The sequence below is a fragment of the Molothrus aeneus genome, unplaced genomic scaffold (assembly GCF_037042795.1).
Source record: "Molothrus aeneus isolate 106 unplaced genomic scaffold, BPBGC_Maene_1.0 scaffold_40, whole genome shotgun sequence".
Lineage (NCBI taxonomy): Eukaryota > Metazoa > Chordata > Aves > Passeriformes > Icteridae > Molothrus > Molothrus aeneus.
In genome coordinates, this window is record NW_027099068.1 from 118,517 (window position 1) to 143,558 (window position 25,042).

General features: G+C 50.9%; 1 protein-coding gene across 1 annotated transcript; it reads right to left on the bottom strand.

Annotated features, from left to right (window-relative positions):
- Positions 1–426: 426 nt before the first annotated feature.
- LOC136570837 (serine/threonine-protein kinase PAK 3-like) lies at positions 427–24,788 on the bottom strand. The gene is given in 11 exon segments (XM_066571242.1): positions 427–519; positions 1,990–2,127; positions 12,562–12,758; positions 13,204–13,303; positions 14,146–14,263; positions 14,919–15,031; positions 18,882–19,217; positions 19,496–19,630; positions 22,919–23,050; positions 23,510–23,547; positions 24,467–24,788. Coding segments are annotated over 11 exon segments (1,722 nt in total).
- Positions 24,789–25,042: the final 254 nt, after the last annotated feature.

Consider the following 25,042-nt stretch of genomic DNA (forward strand, 5'->3'; position numbering starts at 1 on the left):
AACCTTCTAGAACTAGGTCAGGTTTTTAATAAAGCTGCATTCAACTTTGTGGATAAAAAGGTGAAGCAGAAGAGTTGCTGACAGACAAAGGGGTAGCAACCCAAATAAAAGGACCCTTACAGCATCTACCAATTAGATTAAGAAAAAGATGCGTGCTTGCCTCAGGACAAAATAGAGCTACCAGTCAAGAGATGCTGGACAAAGTGCAGGAACCAACCAAACAATGCATGTCTATAGAAACCTATAGGATAGGAACTAATTATAAACTATGCTTAGAAGCACAATAAATGGCTTCTCCTTGATTCACGTTGAATTGTGCAGAGTCTTTTGTCTTTTCTCCACATACTCCTACTCTAAATCCTACTCTACAGTCCTACTCTACAATCCTACTCTAAGATGGCTATGGAGAAAATGGTCCTGATATGATTATAGCACTGTTTGCTTCTCCATCCTCCTCTTCACTGAGATGATGAGTGGTCTCAGGGTGGATGCAGCCTCAGCTGATGTTACAAATGGATGCTGTTCACAAAAAAACCCCAAAAACCAAAAACAAATACAAAAAAAAAAAAAAAAGAAAACAAACAAATTAAAAAACAAACCAAACCAAAACAAACAAACAAACAAAAAACAAACAACAAAAATACAAAGAACAGTGAAGAGTGAACCATTACTTTCCAAGCTCAGTGCTTCACAGGCTCAATCGGGATTTCTCTGGGTCCTAAAAAGACCCAGAAAGAGGAGCAATGGCACCATCTGCTACCCAGCAGTCATGTGCAGGACCCTGCCATCACAGGCAAACCTGGCCCAGAATCCCACTCATCCATTTATTCAGGTTTCTTTATCTTGTTGGGATCTTTGCCCTGCCAGTGCTCTAGAAATGGTGCTTTCTGTCCCTGGGTTATCTTCCTTTCAGGAAACTCCAATGACTCACATAGGTCCCTGTCTTTGAAAGACAGGCACTGTGCTAATTCCCACAGGGACAGAAAGCAGTGTCTGCCTTTCCATGCCCTGCCCCTCGTGTGCTGGATGGCACCTTCCTTCCCAGCAGGGCCAGCCCAGTGGCACTGGGTCCTGCAGTTCCCTCTCTGCCACACAAGCTGGCAGGAACCCTGGCGCAGTTCCTGTCTGCTTGAGCGTGCCAGGCAGCAGATGGGGCTGGGACAAGTCCCTCCCAGCTGTCCCTGTTTGTGTGCCAGAAACCTCCAAGGGTGGGCTGGGGGGCACAAACCAGGGCCCCTCAGAGGCTCACAGTGAGCCCCCACAGCCCCTCCTGCCACAGCCAAATCTCTGACTGCTCAGCTGGGACTGGCTTCCTTGGGTTCCTCCACCACCATTTCATGTCTCTGTACCCTGCATTGCTCTACTTCAATTCTTTTGCCATTAGATAAAACTGAACACTCCACCAAATTAGAAAAGAGGGCAACAGAAACAGTCAGAGGACAGAGCACCTCTCTGCTCAGGAAATGCGGAGAAGAGGTGGAGTTATTCAGTTTTGTGAAGAACAGGCCCCAGGGAGACTTTATTGCCACTTTCCAAGACTTCAGAGTGGCTTTGAAGAAAGTGGGGGACATCTTTAACAGGGCTGGTTACAATAGGATATGGACAAATATTTTTAAACACAAAGGGCATCTAATCAGAGTAGGTCTAAGGAAGAACTTGTTTACTCGGAGCATGGTGCCACCCTGGCACAGCTTGCCCCAAGAGCTTGTAGGTGCCCCATCCCTGCAACCATTCAGGCTCCGGTGGCAAAGGGCTCTGAGCAACCTGATCTCTTTAAAGATGTCCCTGCTCATTGCAGGACACTTGCACCACAGGACCTTTACAGGGCCCTGCCAGCCCAGCCCAGTCTAGGATTCCTCACCGTTTTCATTTGAAGAGCACCAAGAGTGGAGGTGAGGAGGAAGGGGGCTCATCTGATGCCTTGGACTTGAGTGGAGGAGGAGCCCGTCCCTCAGACCCTGTTTCACCTGCAGCCCCTTCACATTTTACCTGCAGGAGCTCCTTGGCAGACCAGCGCCGCGCCTTGTCTCTCTGCAGGCAGCAGCTCAGGAAGTCACGCAGGCAAGATGAGAATAGTTTGGGCTGCTGCAGCTTTTGTCTTCCTCCTGTGGCTATCAGGAGTTGAGGCTGGGGAAAAAGGAGACACCAGGCTACACCTACTTCTTTCCTATCTGTAACTGCTCTCCTGGGTCCCATTGATTAAGCGCCACTCTGCAGTGGCAGTTTCTGCCCTGGCAGAGACCCAGAGATGACTTTCCTTTACCAACCAAAAACCCAAACTCCGATGCAGCCACAGCTTTTCCAACATCCCACAGATCTTGCCTTGGCAGCTGATTTCATTGACTGACCTAGTTAGTGGGAACTACACCACCACAAGCACATTTCCTTCCCTGAAGATTCATACCAGCTTGAGAGGCTTTTTGGAAGAAGGACTTTGCTATACTAACTCTACTATATCCAAGGGTTAGTACATGGAAAAGTATCTCTGCAGTGCTTCTTGGTCCCTTAAGAGCAGCTGCCATAAAACAAAACTAATCCAGCTTTTTGCTTTGTTCTTGAAAACAATGGGAATTGGAAGGAAAGAAAGGAAATCCACCAGGTGCTCCTCAGGTAAGGAAACAAACATTTGGAATCTCATCTTCAACACAGACACATTAAGATGCATGCACAAATGTACTGGGATGAAAATGCCTGCTTGGACACACAGGAGCCACCTGCAGCTCTGTCTCTCAGCAGCCTGAAAATTTCTGCTTTCCTTACATGGAAAAGAAAAACTTTTCATGGTCAAATCAGAAGGAGAGGTTCCATCCCTACGGTCACCCTCTACTCATTTGGCTGCTCAAGTCAATGCATTAATGGTAGGCCCATCCCAGAAAGTGCCAGGAAACAAATGGGAGGTTTTGGCAGGCTCTCCACATCACCAGGCTCTGGCTTGGTGACGTGCAGAATGTGGCTTGGGCTAGGAGAGAAACACGATCACTGAGTGTTTCAGCAGCACTGCACAAGAAGCAGAAGAGACTCTGTGGCCTTTACACACTCATGCCCCAGTTTGAAGCATGTTTCCCAGTGAGAAGAAATTGCACAGTGGGGTAAGTTCCTCTCTAAAAACCAGTGCCCTAGCAACTTTCTTGTGTTTGGGCTTCTTTTCTTCATTTCTGGAAATGTAACACCAGTTCTGAGAGGCTTGTCTTGTGGTTTTAGGGGCATCTTCACAGACAGACAAGTGGGAACAACTTGAAACCCAAAGCAAATGTTGCCTGAGAAGAGCTGGGGAGTGTTTGCCTGTGGTGAGGCTTGAGCTGTCTGGCAATCCCTTTCCATGATGTGCAGAAACATCCAGCTGCTCCCCAGAGCTCAGTCCCTCTGGGCACGCCAGCCTCTGGAAACACCTGACGATTCCAGCCTTTCTCCTGCTCAAGAGCATCTAAACTAAGCTGAGCTCCAGTTTCTTCAGCAAGGCCAAGGATGCTCACTTCCATGCAGCTGACAGTGTCCATGGAGCTCAGCAGGTCTTTCTGATACTCCTCAGGCCAAGGAATTACAGTGTAGATTGGCAAGACATTGGCTGATCGTTATCCAGTGTGGTTCGTGTGGAACCAAGCTCTAACATGCTGACAAGTCAGAGGGAGAGAGCTCATTCTGCTTTTGCAAGATGGTATTTAGAAACATAGGACACCAACTTGGAACTATTCAAACCTCAACTTGCAGAATCCATCTCAAATAGACAAAAATATGAATGGCAAGAGGCCTTGGAGTCTCCATAAAAATGCCCACCACTGTAACGATAACTCTGTGCTTGTGGCACTGAAATAGATGGTGACCAAAGAGACTTTGCTATTATCCTCTTTAACCCAAAGGAGAATTTCAAATCCAGAAATGGCAATGCACTCCCCTTGTGTACAAATAATTTATGCGGCTTTCTTTCCTTTTCCCACATCACCAGAGGTGACAAAGAGGGTTTTATCCTGACTCTCAGCTGAGCTCAGCCACTGGCCATGGTGGGGAGCTGGAGTCCTCCCTGTCATTAGAACTGTGCAGGCCAGGGATGGCCCTGCTCCTGTGGTAAAGAAACACAGCACCGCTGTCAACTGCCCACGTTGGATCCCAGCCCAGGCACCTGCCTGCAAGCTCATCAACTTGTTAAAGTACCAAGAAACAGCCAAGGGTTTGGCAAACAATTCTAACTGCAGTCGGAGAAAAACACATCCTAAACTTATCCAGGCCACCCACACACATGACTGAACCATGTACAGATGACTTGAAAGCCTGAAAGTTTCGAAGACCCACAGCATTTGGAAAAGATGCTACAGAATGGAAGAGAAGAGCTGTGTTTAAAAAATGAGAAAGCAAGCAGAACTGCTTGGGCATTGCTTTGGTAGTAGGTTTTTTCTCTTTTTCTTTTTTGTTTACTTTTCTTTTTCCTTTTTTTCTTATGTTTTCTATAAAATTGAAACTGGGAAGGTCTAACCTCCATTTCTCAGAATATTTATCACATGTCTACCCTCTCCACTGAAAAATTCTTGTCCTTCAGAAACAGAGTTCCAACATTGTTCAAAAAACAAGTGAGAAATGTCAGGCATGGCTGGAGGCCAAAATGGCAGGTTTCTGAACTGGTTAGGTTTCTGAACTGCCACTTCCCTTTCTGATACAACCAAAGCTACAGCAGATGCTGATGTGTTGCAGGGGCATTTTTAGAAGGAGACCTTGGTGGAAGCGGTGCCAGCAGATGGCAATGGGATTTTGTCCAATGGCACACAGAACATGGGACAGGTGAGAAAGACAGTGGGATCAGTGAGTATCTGTGTTGTGGTTTGTGTTTGGTTTGTTCCGTTCCCCCCTCTCCTAGCTTGGCAAGTTGGTCTGGCTCAAACCCCCAGTTATGTCAATCACGGTTTTCCCCTCCTCATTTTCCCTCATTATCCCTTATTTGTCCTTGTATCCCCTCCCCAGGCCTTCTGCCAATCACCGGCACCCCGCCCCAAGTTCCAGAATCTTCCAGCTAGGGTGTCGAGTGATTGGCTGGTAGGCCTGGGCTCCTCCCCTGACCTATCCCCATTGATCCACACCACCCATCAGTCTTCAATGTATGCAAATTTTCGTTCTGTGATTGGTTTCTTGTGTACCCACCCCTTCCCTGTAAAACCTGGTCCCCGGAGGGGCCCAGGGCTCCTCCTCCGCTCGCCACCTTTGGGTGGCCACCCTGTACTTCCCCTACCCTGGATTAAACCAAGTTAATTCACCCAGCAGAGGAGGGCCGTCTCTTTTCTTCACTCCTGCGGCGTGGTTGCTTCAATATCGGTGACTGTTTCCTCTCGCCCCACCCACGGTCGGCACACGCCTCTGGCTTCGTGCCGGGGGAGTGCCGGTGTAACTGAAGGTGGCTGGTCTCTCTAAATCCCTTCAGCCGGGCCCCCCTTAAAAACAGCCACAGCTTCAGTTGCTGGCGCCCACGTGGGGCCCCTCTGCATCGATTGCCTGCTCCTGGTCGGCCGGATTTGGGACCAGTAGAGCCTGGACTTACAATCTTCGCAAGGACCCTACGGATTTTGGACTCCGTCCTTTGGACGCAGCAGCACCCCGAGGTGAGCAGGCCCTCTGAGGCAGCGCTCCCCGGGGACCGGACGGGACCTCGAGCACCCCGAGCCGTCCGGCCGCAGGACCCGCTTCGCCGCGCTTTCCTTTGATAGCCCACCGGACACGTGAGTGTTTCGCCGCTCTCCCTGTCGTCCTCCCCAGTCCCCAGGGTGTTCTGCCGCCCTCCCTTGATTTTACAGGCAGGGGCCGGTGGGTGGTCACCTTTTAGTTTTCGTTTTTCCTTTTGCGTGGCAGATTGGGCTCGAAGTTCTTAGTAGTGGACATTTGACTTCGTGGGAAGTCTCTACTAGCTATGGGTGCTAAGCTGTCCACTGCCCAAAAGAGACTTATTATCCAAGTTGAGGGAATCCTTGTTGGGGGGGGAATTGTTTATGAAAAACCTGTTGTTGAAAAATTTATAAAATGGGTCTCTTCTGAGTTCCCGGAGGTTTCGCCTGACCTGATCAAAAATCCGGCCTTTTGGCGGAGGGTTAAAACTCGACTCTCGGAGTTGTTCAGGCCAGGCGACGCTTCCCTCATACAATTGGCCAGGCTTGTTGCCCAAATTAGAAAAATATTAAAAGAAGAAGGGAGCTCAGAACAGGCCACAGTTCGAGTTAAACGTTGCCCCAGTTCGGTTTCGCACCCCAGTTCGGTTTCCTCACCCTCTGTCCCGAATACCCCTTCCCGTACGCCCAAACTTAAAACCGGGATTCTGAAGGGGGCACCCCCCCAGACCAGCCAGGCGCAGGGAGTTCCATCATCCCCTGGCCCTCTCCAGAATACCCGGTCCCCCCGCCCCGAGAGTTCTGGCCAAACTCTCGGGGGCTCCTCGACTTGTCCTGCCTCCCCTGCTCCTGTCCCCAAACCCCAGAGTTATGTACCCCAGTTCGTTGAATCCCCAGTTTGCCCCGGGTCGCCTCTGGTTTCACAAGATGGCCGCGGCGTGGCCCAAAATGGAGGCGACCGCATGGTCGAGATGGCGGGAAAACCCCCATCCTCATCCCAGAATCCTTTTCTTCCAAGTTCCAACCCCTTCCTGCCTCTCGGCCACTCCCCTTTCCCCGCCCCTTCCCTCCCGACCTCCCCCCAGCTCCACCCCCTATCTGACCCCTCCCATCTCGTTTCCCCGCCTCCCTTTCCCATGATAGCTCCTCCCATCGTTCCTCCCACAATCCCGCCCCTTTCCCCGCCCACCGCTTGCCACTGTGCCCCGCCTCCTGCTCCCGCCTCCGGGGACGGCCCCTCGTCATCGGGCCACCCAGTCTCCTGCCACGCCCCCTCCTCCCCTTCTTCCGGTTCCCACGCCCCTCCCTCCGGTTCCCACGGTTCGGGGCCCGGGGGGGGGGGGGCCAAGGGCCGGGAACCGGAGCCGGCCACTGTACCATCGGCGGCTCCGGTTGTTTACCAGCCAGAAGCGGGTGGGGGAGTGCGTCGCCAATGGGTCCCATTGAGTCATTCACAAATTAAGGAACTGGTCAAAGCCCAAAAGGAGTACGGCCGGGAGAGTGAATACTTCCGGGGAGTGTTGGAAGCAACACTCTCCGAAGCAGAGATCACCCCCTTCGATGTCCGGCGGCTTTTCACTTGCCTGCTGAATCCATCCGAGCGGGTAATGTGGGAAGCCGCCTGGAGGAGGGGGGTGACTGAAGCCCTCCCGAGCCTGTGGAGTCAACCCCAATCGGGAGTTGATTTCACAGGTCGCCCTTTGGCCATCGACCAGCTCCTGGGGACCGGGGACTGGGAAGATGGGCACTCCCAGGCGAGTACCCTTCCCCGGGAGGCTCTTAAAGCGTCGGCAGCTGCCGCAGAAAAAGCCTTTTTGTTGCTGCCGGGGGGCGCGCCCCCAACTGCCTTTTCTAGAATCTTTCAGGGTCCAGACGAGGCCTTCCTTGACTTCGTGGAGAAGTTGAGGAAGGCCATTGAACATCAGGTGTCGGACGAAGGAGCTAGAAGCACCATCTTGCGGGAGGTGGCGTCCTCAAATGCCAACCAGGCATGCAGGGATGCCATCCTCAGCCTGCCCCTCCACCCGGCACCGCAGATGGCTGATATGTTGGAAGTGTGCGCGCGCAAGGTCCCGCTATTGACCACCAGGGACAGCGAAAAGAGGAGGACTCAACCTCCCCGGGTCGCCGCGGCAGAAGAGCCCTCCACCGAGCAGGGTGTTGCAGCAGCTGTTTCGTCGAAGTCCTCCGCACCCTGCCATTTGTGTGGGAGGACTGGACATTGGATGCCGGACTGCCCCCTACGGGCAGAATTTTACAAATTTAAAAGGGAGCAGGGACAGTTGGGGGCCAACCCCCCAAAAAACTAAAATCGGAGCGCAGTGCCCCCCTGCGCGCTGACAAAAATCAGGCGGGCCATTTATCATCATCGCGTAGGGGGAAGGGAGATCAGGGACCGCCGCCAACTAAATGTGACCAATACTTACCGGACTTGACTTCTGTTTTACTAATTCAAACAAGACCTGTGCTAACGACCGCTTCTGCTTTTGCACCCTATAGGTTGCGGCTCTCGGAGGCTCTCCACCTGAGGACCTCCGACTTTCAACTCGTTCCTGTCGACCCGGAGTGCCCAGGTAACTGGGGACGGATTCGCTGCAAGTATGTTGTGGTTGGTGATACTAAGCACACACCACCGACGGTGAACATTATCCCGGGCCTCTTACCATCGGACCCGGGGGTGTTCGCCGTCGGCCTGCACTGTGTCCAGCCCCCCATCTTTTTGCCTAAAGGGCAGATTGTAGCTCAGGCAATCCCAGTGCCTGAAATAACCTGGGATTTACATCAAACATCAGAAAACACCACGCCGACCATCGCATGGGCCCAGGTTTTGGGGCACGAAAGACCTCGCCTCGATTGTTATATCACAAAAGGGGGGGAAGGCAAACAACTAAAAGGCCTGTTGGACACTGGGGCGGATGTCACGGTCATTCCTTCTCGGGAGTGGCCGTCGCATTGGGAGTTGCAAACCGCGCCTGGACACGTCCGTGGTGTTGGGGGTTTACAATTGGCCAGACGATCTAAGAGCATCGTGCAAATCACGGGGCCGGATGGGCAATTGGCTTCTATACGCCCATTCGTTTTGGATTATATGGAGCCCCTGTGGGGGAGAGACCTCCTAGCCCAGTGGGGAGCCCGAATTGACCTTCCAGCGGCTCCCCAGGTTTTTCGGGCGGCGGTCACTGATGAGCGCCCTACCTGGAAGCTCAATTGGAAATCAGATAAGCCTGTCCAGGTAGTGCAGTGGCCGCTCAATAAACAGAAATTGGCGGCGCTCAGGGAGCTCGTTGAGGAACAACTACTTAAGGGCAATATCGTGGAGACCACGTCACCATGGAATTCTCCCGTGTTTGTCATCAAAAAGCCCAATAAGGACAAGTGGCGGCTCCTCCACGACCTCCGCCAAATCAACAACATTATAGAAGACATGGGGCCTCTCCAACCAGGGATGCCCTCCCCAACGATGCTCCCACAAAATTGGGAATTGGCTGTGATAGATATAAAGGATTGCTTTTTTCAAATTCCCCTCCACCCGGACGATGCCCCGCGTTTTGCGTTCACGGTTCCTTCCATCAACCGTGAGTCCCCAAGCAAGCGCTACCATTGGCGGGTTCTCCCGCAAGGCATGAAGTGCAGCCCAGTGATCTGCCAATGGTACGTCGCTTCCTTGCTGTCCCCAATACGTGCAGTGGTAAACGATGCCATCATTTACCATTACATGGATAACATCCTGGTGTGTGCCCCGACCGCTGACATACTTGGCCACGCCCTTGACCTGACAGTCGATGCGCTGGTTGCTGCAGGGTTCGAGCTCCAGCAGGAAAAAATTCAAAGGGTGCCGCCTTGGAAGTATCTGGGTCTGGAGATTACTAAGAGGACCATTGTTCCTCAGAAATTGGCTATCATAACAACTATTAAAACCTTGGCGGATGTCCACCAGCTGTGTGGATCTTTGAATTGGGTAAGACCTTGGCTGGGCATACCAACAGAAGACCTGGCCCCCCTTTTCAATTTATTGAAAGGGGGAGAGGAGCTAAGTTCTCCCAGGACCCTTACCCCAGAGGCAAGGGTTGCACTGGAGAAAATCCAGAGACTCATTTCGGCTAGGCAGGCCCACCGTTGTCATCCGGGCCTGCCATTTAAATTCATTATTTGCGGCAAACTACCACACCTCCACGGGGTGATTTTTCAGTGGGACAACACCGTTAAAGGCAGGGACCGAGGCTCGAGTGACCCCCTCTTAATCATAGAGTGGGTGTTCCTCAGCCACCATCGGTCCAAGAGAATGACACAGCCCGCTGAACTGGTGGCAGAGTTGATCCGGAAAGCTAGGCTGAGGATCAGAGAGCTGGCAGGTGTTGATCTTGCGTGCATACACATTCCTCTTAAATTAAATTCGGGCCACCTAAAACAAAAGGTAATTGACAGCCTCCTGCAAACGAATACATCTTTGCAGTTCGCTCTGGACAGCTACCCCGGCCAAATTAGTGTTGATCGGCCGGCCCATAAATTATTCAATCAGGAATTTGTGTTATCTACAAAATCGATCCAGAGTAGAACCCCTCTAAAGGCAATGACCATTTTTACTGACGCGTCCGGAAGATCCCACAAGTCAGTCATGACTTGGAGGAATCCCCAAACTCGGGAGTGGGAGTCCGATGTCACCGAGGTTGAAGGTTCACCTCAAATTGCCGAGTTGGACGCAGTCGTCAGAGCCTTTGAGAGGTTCCCTGGACCTTTCAATTTAGTTACGGATTCAGCCTATGTAGCGGGTGTAGTGTCCAGAGCTGAAAATGCTGTGCTGCAGGAGGTGTCAAACCCAAAATTGTACGACTTGCTCTCCAAATTGGTTCAATTGGTCTCCCACCGAGAGCAACCCTTTTATGTCATGCACGTGAGATCACACACCGATTTGCCGGGGTTCATAGCGGAGGGCAACCGGCGTGCCGATGCCCTTGCCGCCCCTGTTCAAGCGGCCCCGCTCCCTGATCTCTTCAGTCAAGCCAAGATCAGCCACCAGTTGTTCCATCAGAATGCGCCTGGCCTGGTTCGGCAGTTCCATCTGACGCGTGAACAGGCCAAGGCCATTGTGGCTACATGTCCTCACTGCCAGTCCCACCAGCTCCCTTCCGTCCCTCTCGGAGCTAACCCCCGTGGTTTGTCCAGCTGTGAGGTGTGGCAGATGGACGTAACCCATTATCCATCATTCGGCCGCTTTAAGTTTGTACATGTCTCGGTGGATACTTTCTCTAGTGCTGTCTTTGCCTCTGCCCACACAGGTGAGAGGGCTGCAGATTGCAGGAAGCATATGCTTCAGGCATTCGCGGTCCTGGGCATCCCTAAGGTAATCAAAACAGATAACGGCCCAGCTTACAAATCCAAGGAACTGCGGAGCTTCCTGCAGCAATGGGGAATAGAACACAAGACTGGCATCCCCTATTCCCCGACAGGCCAAGCCGTGGTGGAGAGGACCCACCAGAGCCTTAAAAGGGTTTTGGAGCAACAGCATTCGGCAGTGAAGGTGGAGTCCCCTCACATCCGTCTCGCACGGGCGTTGTATACTATCAACTTTCTAAATTGCTCCTTTGAAAATCTCAACCCGCCCATAGTGCGACACTTCGGGAAGCACGAGGAGCTGCGACCTAGGGCCAGGCCCCCGGTCCTCATTAAGGATCCGGAGACCTGGAAAACGGAAGGGCCATTTGATCTCGTGACCTGGGGTAGGGGATACGCTTGCGTGTCCACTCCCTCAGGTCCGAGATGGATTCCATCAAAGTGGGTCAAGCCCTTCCGCCCTAAGCGGGGTGCAAGACCAGAACCAGTCCCACAGGTAGCAGAGGCGTGTTGGCGGCGGAAACGGAGGAACTGGTGGGCGAGCCACCATTAACCACGGTCCTGACCCCCCCCCCCTCTCAAGCCAGACCTTCTTAATTTATATTTCTGTTTCTTTTTAGTTGATCTCCCGCCTGCATGGACCCGATGACCATCATTACCCTCCTGACAGTCCTCCTTATCGAGGCTGGGGACTGTCAGGATGGGCCGGGTCCATAGTTCGGTCCGTCTTATATTTTGTTTTAGTTATATTCGCAATTGTCATCGCCTGCTCCCTAATGTGGGGATTGGTTAAGAGACTTCTGCTGAATGCCTCAGCGGCCAACATAAACCATCTGGAGCTTTCAGATGTCGAGGAGGACCCTGCCTCGACTTCAGACTCTGAAAGCGTGAGCGGTGGAAGCCTGGACTTTAAAACAGCACAAGAGACAACTGCCGCCTGATTATAAGGGACTGTTTGTTTTCTCCCTTCCTTTTCTTTTTAAAACAAAAAAGGGGGAGATGTTGTGGTTTGTGTTTGGTTTGTTCCGTTCCCCCCTCTCCTAGCTTGGCAAGTTGGTCTGGCTCAAACCCCCAGTTATGTCAATCACGGTTTTCCCCTCCTCATTTTCCCTCATTATCCCTTATTTGTCCTTGTATCCCCTCCCCAGGCCTTCTGCCAATCACCGGCACCCCGCCCCAAGTTCCAGAATCTTCCAGCTAGGGTGTCGAGTGATTGGCTGGTAGGCCTGGGCTCCTCCCCTGACCTATCCCCATTGATCCACACCACCCATCAGTCTTCAATGTATGCAAATTTTCGTTCTGTGATTGGTTTCTTGTGTACCCACCCCTTCCCTGTAAAACCTGGTCCCCGGAGGGGCCCGGGGCTCCTCCTCCGCTCGCCACCTTTGGGTGGCCACCCTGTACTTCCCCTACCCTGGATTAAACCAAGTTAATTCACCCAGCAGAGGAGGGCCGTCTCTTTTCTTCACTCCTGCGGCGTGGTTGCTTCAATATCGGTGACTGTTTCCTCTCGCCCCACCCACGGTCGGCACACGCCTCTGGCTTCGTGCCGGGGGAGTGCCGGTGTAACTGAAGGTGGCTGGTCTCTCTAAATCCCTTCAGCCGGGCCCCCCTTAAAAACAGCCACAGCTTCATATCTGCACCTTACCAAGACAGGAGTTGCATTCCAGTAAGGAACTTCTCGTTCCACCATTTCGATGCCCACGATTCCCAAAGACCATATGTCCACTTTGGGGCCATATGGTTGACCTGTCACCACTTCAGGCGCCAGCCACCCAGGAGTGCCGGCCACGCAGCTCCACCTGCCCTGCTCAGGGGTGAGCTGAGCAAAGAGGCCAAAGTCAGCTGTGGAGAAAACAACAAACCATGAAAGCCAGCTCCAATTAGGAAATAAAGCAAAAGAATTCCCCACTCTCAGGCTAAGAATGTGCTGTTGAATCTCCTGGAGAAATGTGCACGCTCGATTTCCTTGGGGCTTTAGCCAAGGGAGTATGGAATTGGCCGCTTCCAAAAAAACCCAGGTTTCTTAACGCTGCTCACAGCAGTGGACTTTATGCCCCTGAAGCTTTAGATTGTAGCTCCCTCTGTCTGGAAGGGACACACACAGAGCAACACCACTCTTGACTGCTTGTGGTTCCTTATACCTCTGTGCACGTTGCAACTGTGCCTTCAGCTCGCAGCAGGGGTCCCTGCACTGCCACCAGCACCATTTCTGGGGAGCTGGCAGTCACTCCAAGCAGCCCCACACCCACATCCCTGGAATGCTGCACCTGACCAAGAATATACTGACCCAGCTTGACAGAGCCGTCGGTTTTGAGAAGGATGTTGCAGCTCTTCACATCTTGGTGGATGACGCGGTTTGAGTGCAGAAAATGCAGTCCTTGCAGGCACTGAGCGAGAAAACAGAAACAGGAGGGCAAAAATGAGTGATGTGATTTCATCACACCAGAAAGGAAACAAAGAATCTAAAAGATTCCCTCTCCAGGGGAATGGGGAGTAATGGCAGAACAGTAATGGCCACTGAGAGGAAGAGCTTGCTGCTCCAACACTTGCAGAGCAGGACTTTTCTAAGGAAAGGCACATTAGCTTTTGAAAGAGCAACAGCACTTGCTGTTGTAGGCTGTGCCCTGCAAACCAGCCAGGATAACTCCTGCTGCAGTGGACGTGCTTTTTCCATGCAGAGGACAAAGGAGGGGTTTTGAAAGGAAAAGTCCCTCCCTTTGGTGTGAAGCAGATCACTTTTGGGTGGGAGGCTGCATGACAAAGATTTTCTTGCTGGCCTCAGCACAGGCTTGGAAGTATCACACCAGTCACTTTCCGGAAGCAAAGAGCATTTTGGCTGCACTACTATCCTTTTCAGCTGAGGACTGTGAGACATGAGTCTTTTTTCTTTGCTGATCATTTCAAATCCTGCCACCAGCACCTTTGCTTTTACAGGCAAGGAATGCAGTGAAGACAGACTCCAGGCAAACATTTAGAGAAGCAAAGTGGAGAACAGCAAATACAAATACAAGAGACAGAGCGAGAATACAACAGCAGGAGATAAGAGTACTGGCACTGAGTACAGGGAGTGCAGGGGCACTGGCAGGCCTTTCACTTGAGATGCTTTTACTTGCCCATAGAATAGCAGCAACACAGAAACAAAGCTTGGCACAGGAAATCACTCCAGCTCTGAGCCCCTGTTTCCCAGACAATCCTGCCCAAGCCCTTGGAAACACATGGGATTGCTGACCTCCCGACTGATGGCTGCCATCTCATCTTCAGACAGGTAGGTCTTGCTGATGACATTGCTCAGAGTGCCTCCATCCATGTACTCCATAACCAGCCAGAGCTCCTCACCCACAAGGTAGCTGAAAGAAGGAAACAAGGGCGTGGAGATGAATGTACATGGCTAGGTTGCTGTGTGGAAAAGACGGGTTGATTCTTCTTTTCAGGTCCCTTTGAGACAAAGACAAAATAAAGGAATAGACATTCCCTCTTGGCTGTGCATTGTTTGCCATCTGTGCAGTCTCAAGGAGAAAGGCACAGCTGAGAAAAAGGAGATGTCTTAGATGGGCAGCAAGCAAAATGTGCAGTTTAGTAACAGCCCAGATAAAAAACCTGTCACACATGGTGTTTCTGGAAAAAAGCACCTAGTCTTCCTGGCATGCATAGCAATGGAAAACAGTGGCAACAATCCAAGGGAAATCCTTGTTAGTTTACCTGGACGTAAGAAGACACTTGAAAAAAATCAAGCTCCAAAACAAAGTGGTGGCTGTGAATATAGAGATCATTGATTTAGTAAGACACGACACATCCAGGTTTTTGAACAATTTTCAAATACCATGTGCCAGTGAAGACTCATGCAGACAAAATGCAATCTCTTCCCATCCACTGGAGATGAAAGGAGCAATAATAATTAGCCAATAATTACAGCTCTATTTTCTGCCAGTGACCAAAGTGGGATTTTACCTTGCACGTTTGCAATATGTGAACAAACGTTCATGGGACAAGAGCACAACTCACCTGTCTAAACAATTGACCAGGTTGGGATTCCTATTCACCTTCATGACCATGAGTTCATTGACTTTTAGTTTCTTCTTCCTCAGTCCTTGAAGACGTATTTTCTTTATGGCCACCTAAAATGACATTGAAAATCAGTAACTTGAGAGGTTGGTGGCACGAGACCACAAGGCACATGGAGCGAGTGATTTTGCAATGACACAGCTGAGCTGTGCCAAACTGCCTTGTGATTAGGCACTGCAGTAATTAGGAACTGACGTTCCAACAGCCCATTTCTCTGCTCCCTTGGGAGCCAGTTACAGGACACGTGGGGCCACTGACATTTTGCCTTGACCACTTGGTAACAGCGGTGTCTCGGTTATCACCCACAAAGCTCTGACCACACTCTCTGCTGCTTTGTTTGCGACTCAGAAGAAGCAATCCATGCCTTAAAACTCTGTGGATACATCTTGGGCTATGGGCAGGGCTTAGGGCTTTCAGGGACGCCTTGCAGATCTCTCCCTATGTGCAGTTCCCAAGTGCAGCAGGTGGCTAAGGAACTACCGGTAACTTTCAGATGTATTTATTGGCAGCCAGAAATGAGAATTCAGGACTCTGAAGCTGTGCCCCAAAGAGCAGTGAGGTGCTCGAAGGCACCACCTTTGTTTCAGCAATGGAGAGCGAGTGAGCGCGTCCTTCTCTGAAAGGAACCGCTGCCATCCGTGCCTTCCTTCCGGCAGCTGAGGAGGACAAAGTCCCAAATGCATTTTGCGGGCTGGCACCAGTCTGTGCTTCTTGTGCCTTTTCAGCATAGCTCTGCCCAAAGCTCCAGCCACAGCTCACACCAGAAGGGAAAGCCCTCGAGTGCAGCAGAATCTGCAGGTGCTGTTGACATTTACCTCTCCTCCTGTGGCAGTGTCGAGTGCTTTACAAACATCTCCAAAAGTCCTAGAAACAAAACAGAAGCAGAGAAAGGAGAAGCCATTTAGATCTTGCAGTGAAAGCCAGCCCACACAGGAGATCTGTGCTGTAAATGCCTAAGACCTGCAGGACACTGGAAGCATGGAGATGTCTTTGACAATGCCTTCTGAGCACACTTAGAAATTCTGATCAGCACTGACAATCTAAGCCCAGTGCCTGAACACATTTGCAGCTTGTCTGACTTCACACTTGATACCTATTCCACCAGCAAAACACCTGATGCATAGTTTTGTAAAATTAACATTGCTTGGACTCACCCACTGCCAATATTTTCCAGTTCAATGTATTTTATAATAGGATTTTCCATCTTCGCCATTCTCCCTGAGGGAAACAAAATGCAAGATGTTCACTTTAAAGCAGAGATCCCAGCTTCTAGGAGATACAAAAGGCAGCCCCACTGTCTGGGGCTCTGAGCCCTCCCTTTGTGGACAGCTGGCTAAGAACAACAGGAACAGGAACTGGAACAACAAGAAAAGAACAGCAGGTCCACAGCACAAGTGGCTGGCACAGAGACTGATTTCTAGCATCCTTTGAAGTGAGAGACCTCTTGACACAGGGAAGCACAGGGAGATACATTCAGAGACTGAGACCAGAAGAGAACACCTACCAAGGCAAGTAAGTTTGTCATCTAGAAACATTAAGGAGAGCTGGAACTAACAGTGCCTTTGTTTTCTTGGGAATAAACACTGTGAGATTTAGAAAAGGTTTCCTACTTGCTAAGATTAAATGCACCTGGACATCTAGAATCAATTCCTCTGAACAGATGTCAAGTTCAGAACAGGAGGAATTATTGCCAAGTGTTCCCATCTTTTCCAGCTTGCAGCAGTTTGCCAGAAGAATGCCTCTGTGTTTGTAAACCAGAGCAGCTCATGCTAGAAGCAATCCCGACGGGGCTTTCAGCGTCAGGACCCTCACCCTTTATGAGCAGGCTGAGCTCAAAGACGCCCTTGCCCGTGCCCCGCGTGAAGAACCACGCCGCTTCTCTTCACCCCGACAGCGCGGATCAGTCGCTCCCATTGCACTCGCCCTCTCGGCACCGCACACGTCCCCATCTTCCCAACTCGGCACGGCGGGCATGGGCACAGAGGACAGCAGTGCTCCTCAGGCGCCCTGTGACACAGAGAGCTGCCCAGAGGAGATGCTGACCCTCTTGTGAGTCCAGGCCGTGCGACGCAGCAGCCGGCCCAGAGAAGGGGCTGCTGCCTCAGGCAGCTCCGCGCTGCAGCAGCCGGGCAGCAGCGGGACCCTCCCAGCTAAGGAAGGTTCCAGCCTCTGCACTCCCACCAGCCCTCAGGGGCAGGGCAGCGACCACAACAAGGCTGGCAAAGCCCAAGCATGAGCACTGACAGGCACTGACTGGAAGAAGCCAGAGTGAGCCTGAGCCCCGTACAAGCTGTTGCTCCCATTCAGGACACAACAGGATGGGCTTTGAGATCAGCCACACCGAGGCGCAGATCAGTGCCCTTTTTGTCCCAACAGGTGATGGTAGACACAGAATCCACTGGGCTCTCTTCTCAACCCTACCAGATCTTATCTGAGAGCACAGCACTGGCAGCTGTTAAGGGCAAGAAGCAGATTCATTGGGTTGTGATGCAGAATCACAAAGGGCTTGATGTGTTCTCCTAGAGACTGATCTCAGCAGAGCTTCTGCCAGTGGCTAGGACTCAAGCAGTCACAGCCTTCTGCTGATCCAGGAACAATGCCTGCTTCTGCCTTCGGCAGAGAGGGAAGCCCAGGCAAACTCCAGCCAGTCTAAGCTGCCCTCAGAGGCAGCAGGAACACCCAGAGCTCTCTCTTGCTGCCTCGGAGCAACGCCAGCACTTCTGTGACACTAAACTGAGGAGAACCCTTTAGTACAGCTATGCTGACACGTGCACACAATACACTGTCCCTCAGATAAGAAAGATACCAGACGTACTCAGTTGCTCCAGGGAGTCACCCGCCATCTCCTGTTGCTGAGCAGCAGCTGGGTCAGCACGGGAGGTGAACCAAGTGCTCAGGCTCCACTTCTTCAGCTGGAGAGCAAAGGCTCCTTGGGACAGCACTGCTGCTTCTGCAGCAGCTTCAGTGTCAGAGTCGGTGTAGATCTGAGACAAGAAATGAGTTTATGTCAGGAAGGTGTGGCAGAGATTGCCCTGAAATGCAAGAGAGATTGCCATTTGAAATGCAAGCCCTTAGGAAGCTGCTGTCAGCCACATGCAGAGCTCTTCAACTGGATTGCTTTGGATGTCCACTTGTGAAACCAAATGGTCAAAACCAAAGGCTGGTTTTACTCGAGGTCATAGCCAGTTTCTTGTTCTAAAGGATGACTGCAGCAACGACCGCTCCACTTCCTCCCAAAGACTCCTTTCCCCCTCCTAGGTCTGCAGATACATTTGCAGCTCCTCATTCTAATGTTCTACCTCCTGCCATGAAATTCTCTTTTTCTGCACCTTCCTCAGGACGTGCTCATCCTGCAGCATCTCTGGATGGTTCAGTTCCTGGGCCTCATGCCAGCCTTGGGGCTCTTGGTTGCCCGTCATTTGCTGGAACTCTCTGCAGGCTGCCAGGTAGGATGGCAACACTTCCACCTCAAGTCAAACAGAACAAAGCAGTCAGAGACTACAGCTTGTCCCCGTCAGCCAGGAGTCATCGACTGGGAAGAAAGTAGAGAAAAGGACAGGAGCAGATTCACAAGGGATACAGACAGCTTGTAGCTCGTATTCCAGATCTATGTGAGTGACCATGTTCACCTGCAAAAACACCTCAAGAAACAAGGTCACCTGGAAGAAGCCAGCAGGAGTTCATTTGGATGACTGCTGGCTAAATGGCCAAGGGAGTAATGCCACTGTCTAGAGCATCAGCTGAGATTCAGCAGACCAGGAAGTGCCCTTCAGAGCAGCTCTGACAGAGGCCTCATCAGGATGGCACTCGGAGGCATCACCCACCCCCTGCTGCTCTGCACTGGAAAGGCAAGGAGGGCAGAAACCACCCCTTGGGTGACTGCAGTGGCTATTGCTGTTTCACTCGCTTTTCTAGAGCCTTTTGTTCCTGAAGGAGGCGATTAATTTTCTCTTTGATGATTTTAATTTTTTCGTCTAGCCTCTGCTTCCTTGCCTTGATCCTAGCCTCAGTTTCCTGCAGCTGTGCCTGCATCTGTTCATCAATTTTCTGTAAACAACAACGGAAAGGACTCTCTTTCATGCGTGGAGTGGCTGCCATTCCTTCATTCACCTGTTTTTGTTGATTGCCCCTCTGCATAGGGAGATTCTTCTCCTCTTGGATGTCTTCATTCCTCCTCTTTGCTGCCATGATGTCACTCTGAGCTTCAGGCAGCTCTGCTTGTGGCTCTGCCTTGATGTTCTGTACACACAAAAGCAGAGCAAGTGACTGAGAGCTGCCATCAAGATCAACTTTTCCCTCTTTTAGCCTCAAAATCACATTTATTCAGCCCCTTCTTTCTGCTTCTCTACCCAGCTCTGCTTCCACTGTAACCATCCTGTCCTGGTGCTGGTCTCTGCAGATTCCAAGGCTCTGTCCTTTCAGTGCCTGTGGGACTTCCTGGCCTCCTCAGTCCCAGGAGCTCTGGTTTATGCCCCTCTTCCTGCCCTTCCCTCTGTCCCCTGGCCAGTCAGGCTAACCTGGCCATTCTCCTCTGGCTCTTCCACCTGCTGCCCGAGCTGCTCTTCCTGCTCTCGGGCAGGGAACAGCTCTCCCTGAATCTGGCATGGCATCTCAGATAAGGCAGTCTGCTCCTGCTCTTTCTCTAGAAGCACCTGCACAGAAAGCAAGAGAAGATGGGTTTCAACTTCCCGTACGACCTTTGTGGGCCAAGACTCAAAGACTGCTGGGCTCACACGCTCCCAAAGCACTGTGCTGCTGCTCTGCTGGGTCCTTCTCTGCCCGTGGGGAGCCACAGATTCCAAAGTGACCCTGGCCCTACAATCAGGGGCCATCTGGGACTGAAGCTCCAACAGCCTCTCAGGCAGCTGACAGGGAAGGTGTGGCATTTCTCAAGGGTCTGGTGAGGGCCTCCCTCTGCTTCTGCCATGTCCGTTTGTCTTTCAGTGGTGACTGACACCCCGCCCTGTCCCATAGCTCCATCCTGGCCCTGCAGGTGGCTTCCTGGGTGAGCTCACTCCTTGTGAGAGACACTTCTGGAGTTCACATTCCCTTCAGGCCTGCACCAGCATTCCTCCTTCCTGACATCTACACTCTTCTTAGAAAATGGGGTCATTCAGGAGATAAGGATGCATGCAAAGATCTCTGATGGAAGTCAGAGAACCTCTATGGCCATCTCAGTATATGGAGGAGGACCAAGGTGTTTCTTCTCCCTCTTTTGTCAACTGAGAATTCTGACCAGCAGTAACAGAGTTTCTCATAAGGCCCCATTAACAAATGCACTTACACAGCCCTGGGGATGCCAGCGAAGGAAACCATGTGTCATGTAATGCATGTATGGGCAAAGTCACCAGACCCCAGCTACAGCATGGGATAGTTCCACTCCCTTAGGACATGCAAAAATTTAAAGGATAAAAAGAAGGCTTCAGGTCAGAAAAGGCTGGAGTAGGAAAACATGAGGGGAAAAAACAACCATCTCTAGAGGGGGAAACATCTCTGCCTGCTCAGGATCAGTCAATGGAACTTGTCTCTACTCCTCTCCTGAAGGGATGCCTTGCGGTGAGCTTTGCATCTTCCACTGCTTTGGAGCAGAGCCAGGAAGATTCAGATAGACAGATAGACAGACAGATCTCATTTTTATAATCTCTCTTTACTGTGCTGTGGTATTTACATTCTTTGAACACAGAGAGATATAATTCTCTCTCCTAGGTTTTTTTAAGGGGAGGTAGTGAGAAACTTAGAGAAGAAGAGAAAACAATGATTATGTCTACTTGCTGTTCTTGTTGTTTAGTACATGTAGAATGTGTTCTAGTGATTGTTTACTAAAAGTGATTTGTTAATTGGATTTTAGTGATAGTTGTTTAGCTTGATTAGTTAATTAGATAAAAGCTGTGTCGTGACTGTCTGGAGACAGTCACAAGTTTTTCTTTAGTAGCTTTTTAGTATAGTATCTCTTTAGTATAGTTTTAATATAGTACTAGTGTGATATAACATAGCTTAAGAAAGCATTTGTTTAACCTTCTAAATCATAGAGTCAAAGCACATTATTCGCCACGTGGGGGTCACCCTGAATCAATACTGTCCTTTCTGTCGCTACACACATCAACACTCGGTAGCAGTGCCCCGATCTGCAGCCATCCTGAACTTGCTCTCCTGTTGCTTCAGTAACCCACACTCTTGGGGAATCTGGAGCGTGTGGGTCCTTCTGGAATGCAATCAGACCCAGAGCGTTGCACTGGGAACTGCACTCTGTGCATCTGTGCTCGGGCAAGTTCTTCTCTTGGACTCGAGCACACTGATGGTGCTAAAGTGGCTGGAATCAGAAATGCAGCCCAGCCCCTCCCAGCTCCTCTAATCTCTGAGCACCAGCTGGAATGCAAGGGCATTGATTTCCTGCTCAATTCCCAAATACAACACACACTGATTCCCTGGGCTGCCAAAAGACACGGGAGCCGTTAACCTGAAAGTGATGTGTTTCTGCCGGTGCTGGAAAAGGGCAGGAAAGATTGAGAAAAAGCTCCCTTGCTCCCTGGAGAAGGAGAAATGACACAAGGCTTCTCCTTCTAGCAAACAAACAAACAAATAAACAAACAAAATATGAAAGTGTTACCTACTCCAGTGTCTAAAGCACTTGGATGCAGTGAAGGGATGTTTGGCAGGGAAACAGCCCTTGTGCTGAGCATTGGATCTGTGGATCTAAGGCAGGGATCTATGGAAGTCTGCCTGAAGGTCCCTCATGAGCCCCCATTGTCCAGGCTAAAGCTCCCTCAGCACCTCCTCGCTGGCCTTGTGCTGCACCCCCTTGCCCAGCTCCCCTGTCCTTCTGTGCACGCGCTGCAGCCCCTCAAGGACTTTCTGCTTCCCAGGGCCCACAGCTGCACCCAGCACTGCAGCGGTGGCCGCAGCGCTGCCAGCACAGGCCACGCTCCCTGCCCTGCTCCTGCTGCCCCCCTGCTGCTGACACGGCCACCGTGCCCTGGCCCTTCTTGGCCCCCTGGCCACACGCTGCCTCATCTTCAGCGGCTCAAGGCCGCCAGCCCTGCGTCCTTTTGGCCCACGCAGCTCCCCAGCCACAAAGGTGCCCATTTCACTTCAGATACAGCAGGCATCATTGCAAGGTGTACATCCTGGTTTTAGCATTACAAGACAGCAGTCAAGGACTTGCAGCTTTGCTCCCACTCCAGGCTCCAATGCAGTTTTCAAAGCAAACTACACAATAGAAGGTATCAACAGACACATGCAACGTCTGGTTTTTGCCTCAGAAGAAGGGTTCAGAACTACTCACTTTGTTTCTTTTGCCACACTAGACAAGAATGCCCCCCCCCCCAGCTTCATGGACAACACAGTCATCTCCTTGCAGCTTATCAAAGACCAAGAAACAGGCAGACTCAGAGCACCTATCTGCTCTGCTACTGGCTGCTCTGCCTGAAGAGGCAGAAGAGCAACCTGACAACAAAGGCACCAAAATCCCTGACTTCAAGCAGCAGCTCTACATCCCCAGCGTGTCTCTGAAATAGTCCCAAGTAAGCACACCCAAGAAGTTTGTGGGGACAAAGCACCACAAAGAGTTGTGTGGTCAGATCAACATTTTTTTGTGCCTGCAGCTACTTGGCCAGTCTGTGCAGGGGGACAGGTCTCTCCACGCCACAGTGTCCCCTGTGTATCTGACAAGGCTGAGCACAGTGTCTTTGACATGCTCCCTGCTCTGGGATCAGGGAGCATTCATGCTCCAGGCTGGCCCCTATCAAAATGCCAGGAAGCTGCTGCCTAAGCATGACAGATCAAAGCCCATTGTCCAGCTGCCAGAGGCTGGGGGCAATCACCAGGTCCTGGCAGGACTCCAGCACTCAGCATCCTCAGCCAGCAACAGCAAGTGCCGGCTGGTCAGAAACTTGCAGCTCTGCCTTGCACCAAAGACAGCAGCACACACAACTGGCACTTACTGGCTCAGAATGGTCAGGCTGTGGTGTGACCACAGCTGGAGGCTGGCGCTCATCCACCTCATTTGCCTCCTCTTTGGCCTCCTCTCCATGAGCAGAGGGAGCCAGAGGAGAGACTGCTGTTGGTTCTGTGATCTGTGGACAGACAGCAGTGTGAGGGACAGAAAGTTACCTACAATTTATAACCTTATTTCTATTCAGCACTTTATTCTACTCAGCTCTATTTCTACAACCAGCTGTACTAAGGACAAATCAGAAACTTTGATAACAATGGGATTCTAAGTCACTGCGACTGAATTTAAATGGGCTAATTCAACAGAATTGCTAATAGTTCTGAATTAGACATTATGCCCTGGCTGCTATCAAGAAGCAACATTCTCTCTGCAAAATGAGCTTTTCATTCCTTGAAAGTTCTGAAATGGAAAATCAGGAAAAAGCCAGCGATGCCTTTGTTATTGCTGCTGCAGACATGGAAATGGATTTTCTTTCAGCCTACCCAGCTGGCCCTCTACACTCTGCTGCCACAGGCCAAGCTCACAGCTTGCTCTACAATTCTTAAGCACCAGGAACATGAAATGTTCCTTTCTCACTCACCTCAGGATCAGCACCTCTGAATACACGGATCATGTGATCTGGAGTGGGCAAGGGAAAATGAACAAGTGCTGTGAGAAAACTGCCTGGGCTGCTGAATCCCACAGAAGAGAAGAAGTCAACCCAAACAGAGAGTATTTTTCTTTATCAACATCCCTTCACGTGACATACTTCTTTCACACAGCCAGCAAGAGATCAGGACAATAATCTTGGTTGTGCCTACACCAGTAAATGAATACAAACGTGATCAAGGAAATGCAAATTGTTCTTCAACACTCAATGCTTCTGTTCTGTTCAACGGATAAAGCAGCTCTTGTTCTCTTGTCTTTCAGGTACTTTTTTAAAAAACAGAAGTTGCATGCACTAATTCCCATTAAGCTGCCGAAAACAGTCACCCAGAAAAGCTTCCCCAAAATCCCCCTGAGCTGTGGCAGTTCTACTGTGAAACAGCACAGCAGCAGCTCCAGGGCTCAGGAGCAGACACTCATGGCTTTAGAGTTTGCACTTCACTGCAAAGGGAATCACTATTTTAGCACTCAGTCAAGGGTCAAAATAGACAGTCAAATCCTTTCATTACAAAATTTAGAATAAAAGAAGCTTTCCCTCAGTTCTGGGGAGAACTACAAAGTCTTTAGAAGGCCTTCTGAGAAGGCCTCCCAGTCTGCATTTTGGAAGTTGTCCTGCTTGATCCAGCAAACTGAGGAAATGACAGACTCTGCTGCCACAGACTCTCCCGTGGAGGGAACGGAAGCCCTGCAGGTTCCCTTGCAAATGCTGCCCCTGTGGCTACAGGCACCCCCTTTTTAGCTGAACGCCCTGACAGGAGCTTTACCAAACCACTGGCATCCTAATGCTCCTTCTCTTTCAAAATCAACCCAGTCACTAAGACAGAGCAGGAAGACATGCAAAAGCCAGGTTAGCTTACACCCTAACCTAAATAGAGTTGAAACCTCTACTTACTTGCCAGGCTAGTCATGAAATAGGCGGAATAAACAGTGCCATACATGGTGCAAACTGCAGCAGCGAGTTGCTCAATCATTGTAGCACTGTTGTTCAAGTTTACCCCAACACTACAAAAGCCAAGACTCCTGTCAGTGTGCAGCTACACACTGACAAAGGCCACAATCAGGAGGATGCTCCTGATCTCAGCAAGCCCTAGGGCTGCTCTGGCACTGAGGCCTTCCGTGCAACAAGGCAACCTTCTGATGTCACCACGACGATGTGGCAACCATGCCCTGATATCACAAAGCAAAGTATGACAAAGCAAAGCATCACAAAGCATGTTAGTCTGTGAATTTATGCAAAGCAGTAACCAACCTTCCCTACAGCAAACACAAAATGGCCTTGGAAGTTCTCCTCTGACACAAAGCAGCACAAACTCCCCCCATGGGCCAAACCCTGTTGTTCAAGGGATCCAAGAGGAACTCCAAGAGTGCCCCAAGCACCTACAGCCTGTACCCCAAGTGAGCATTCAGATGGGACCCAAGCAAAGGAAACCAGACCAAGAAAATGGCCCAAAGCATTGTACAGAACCAG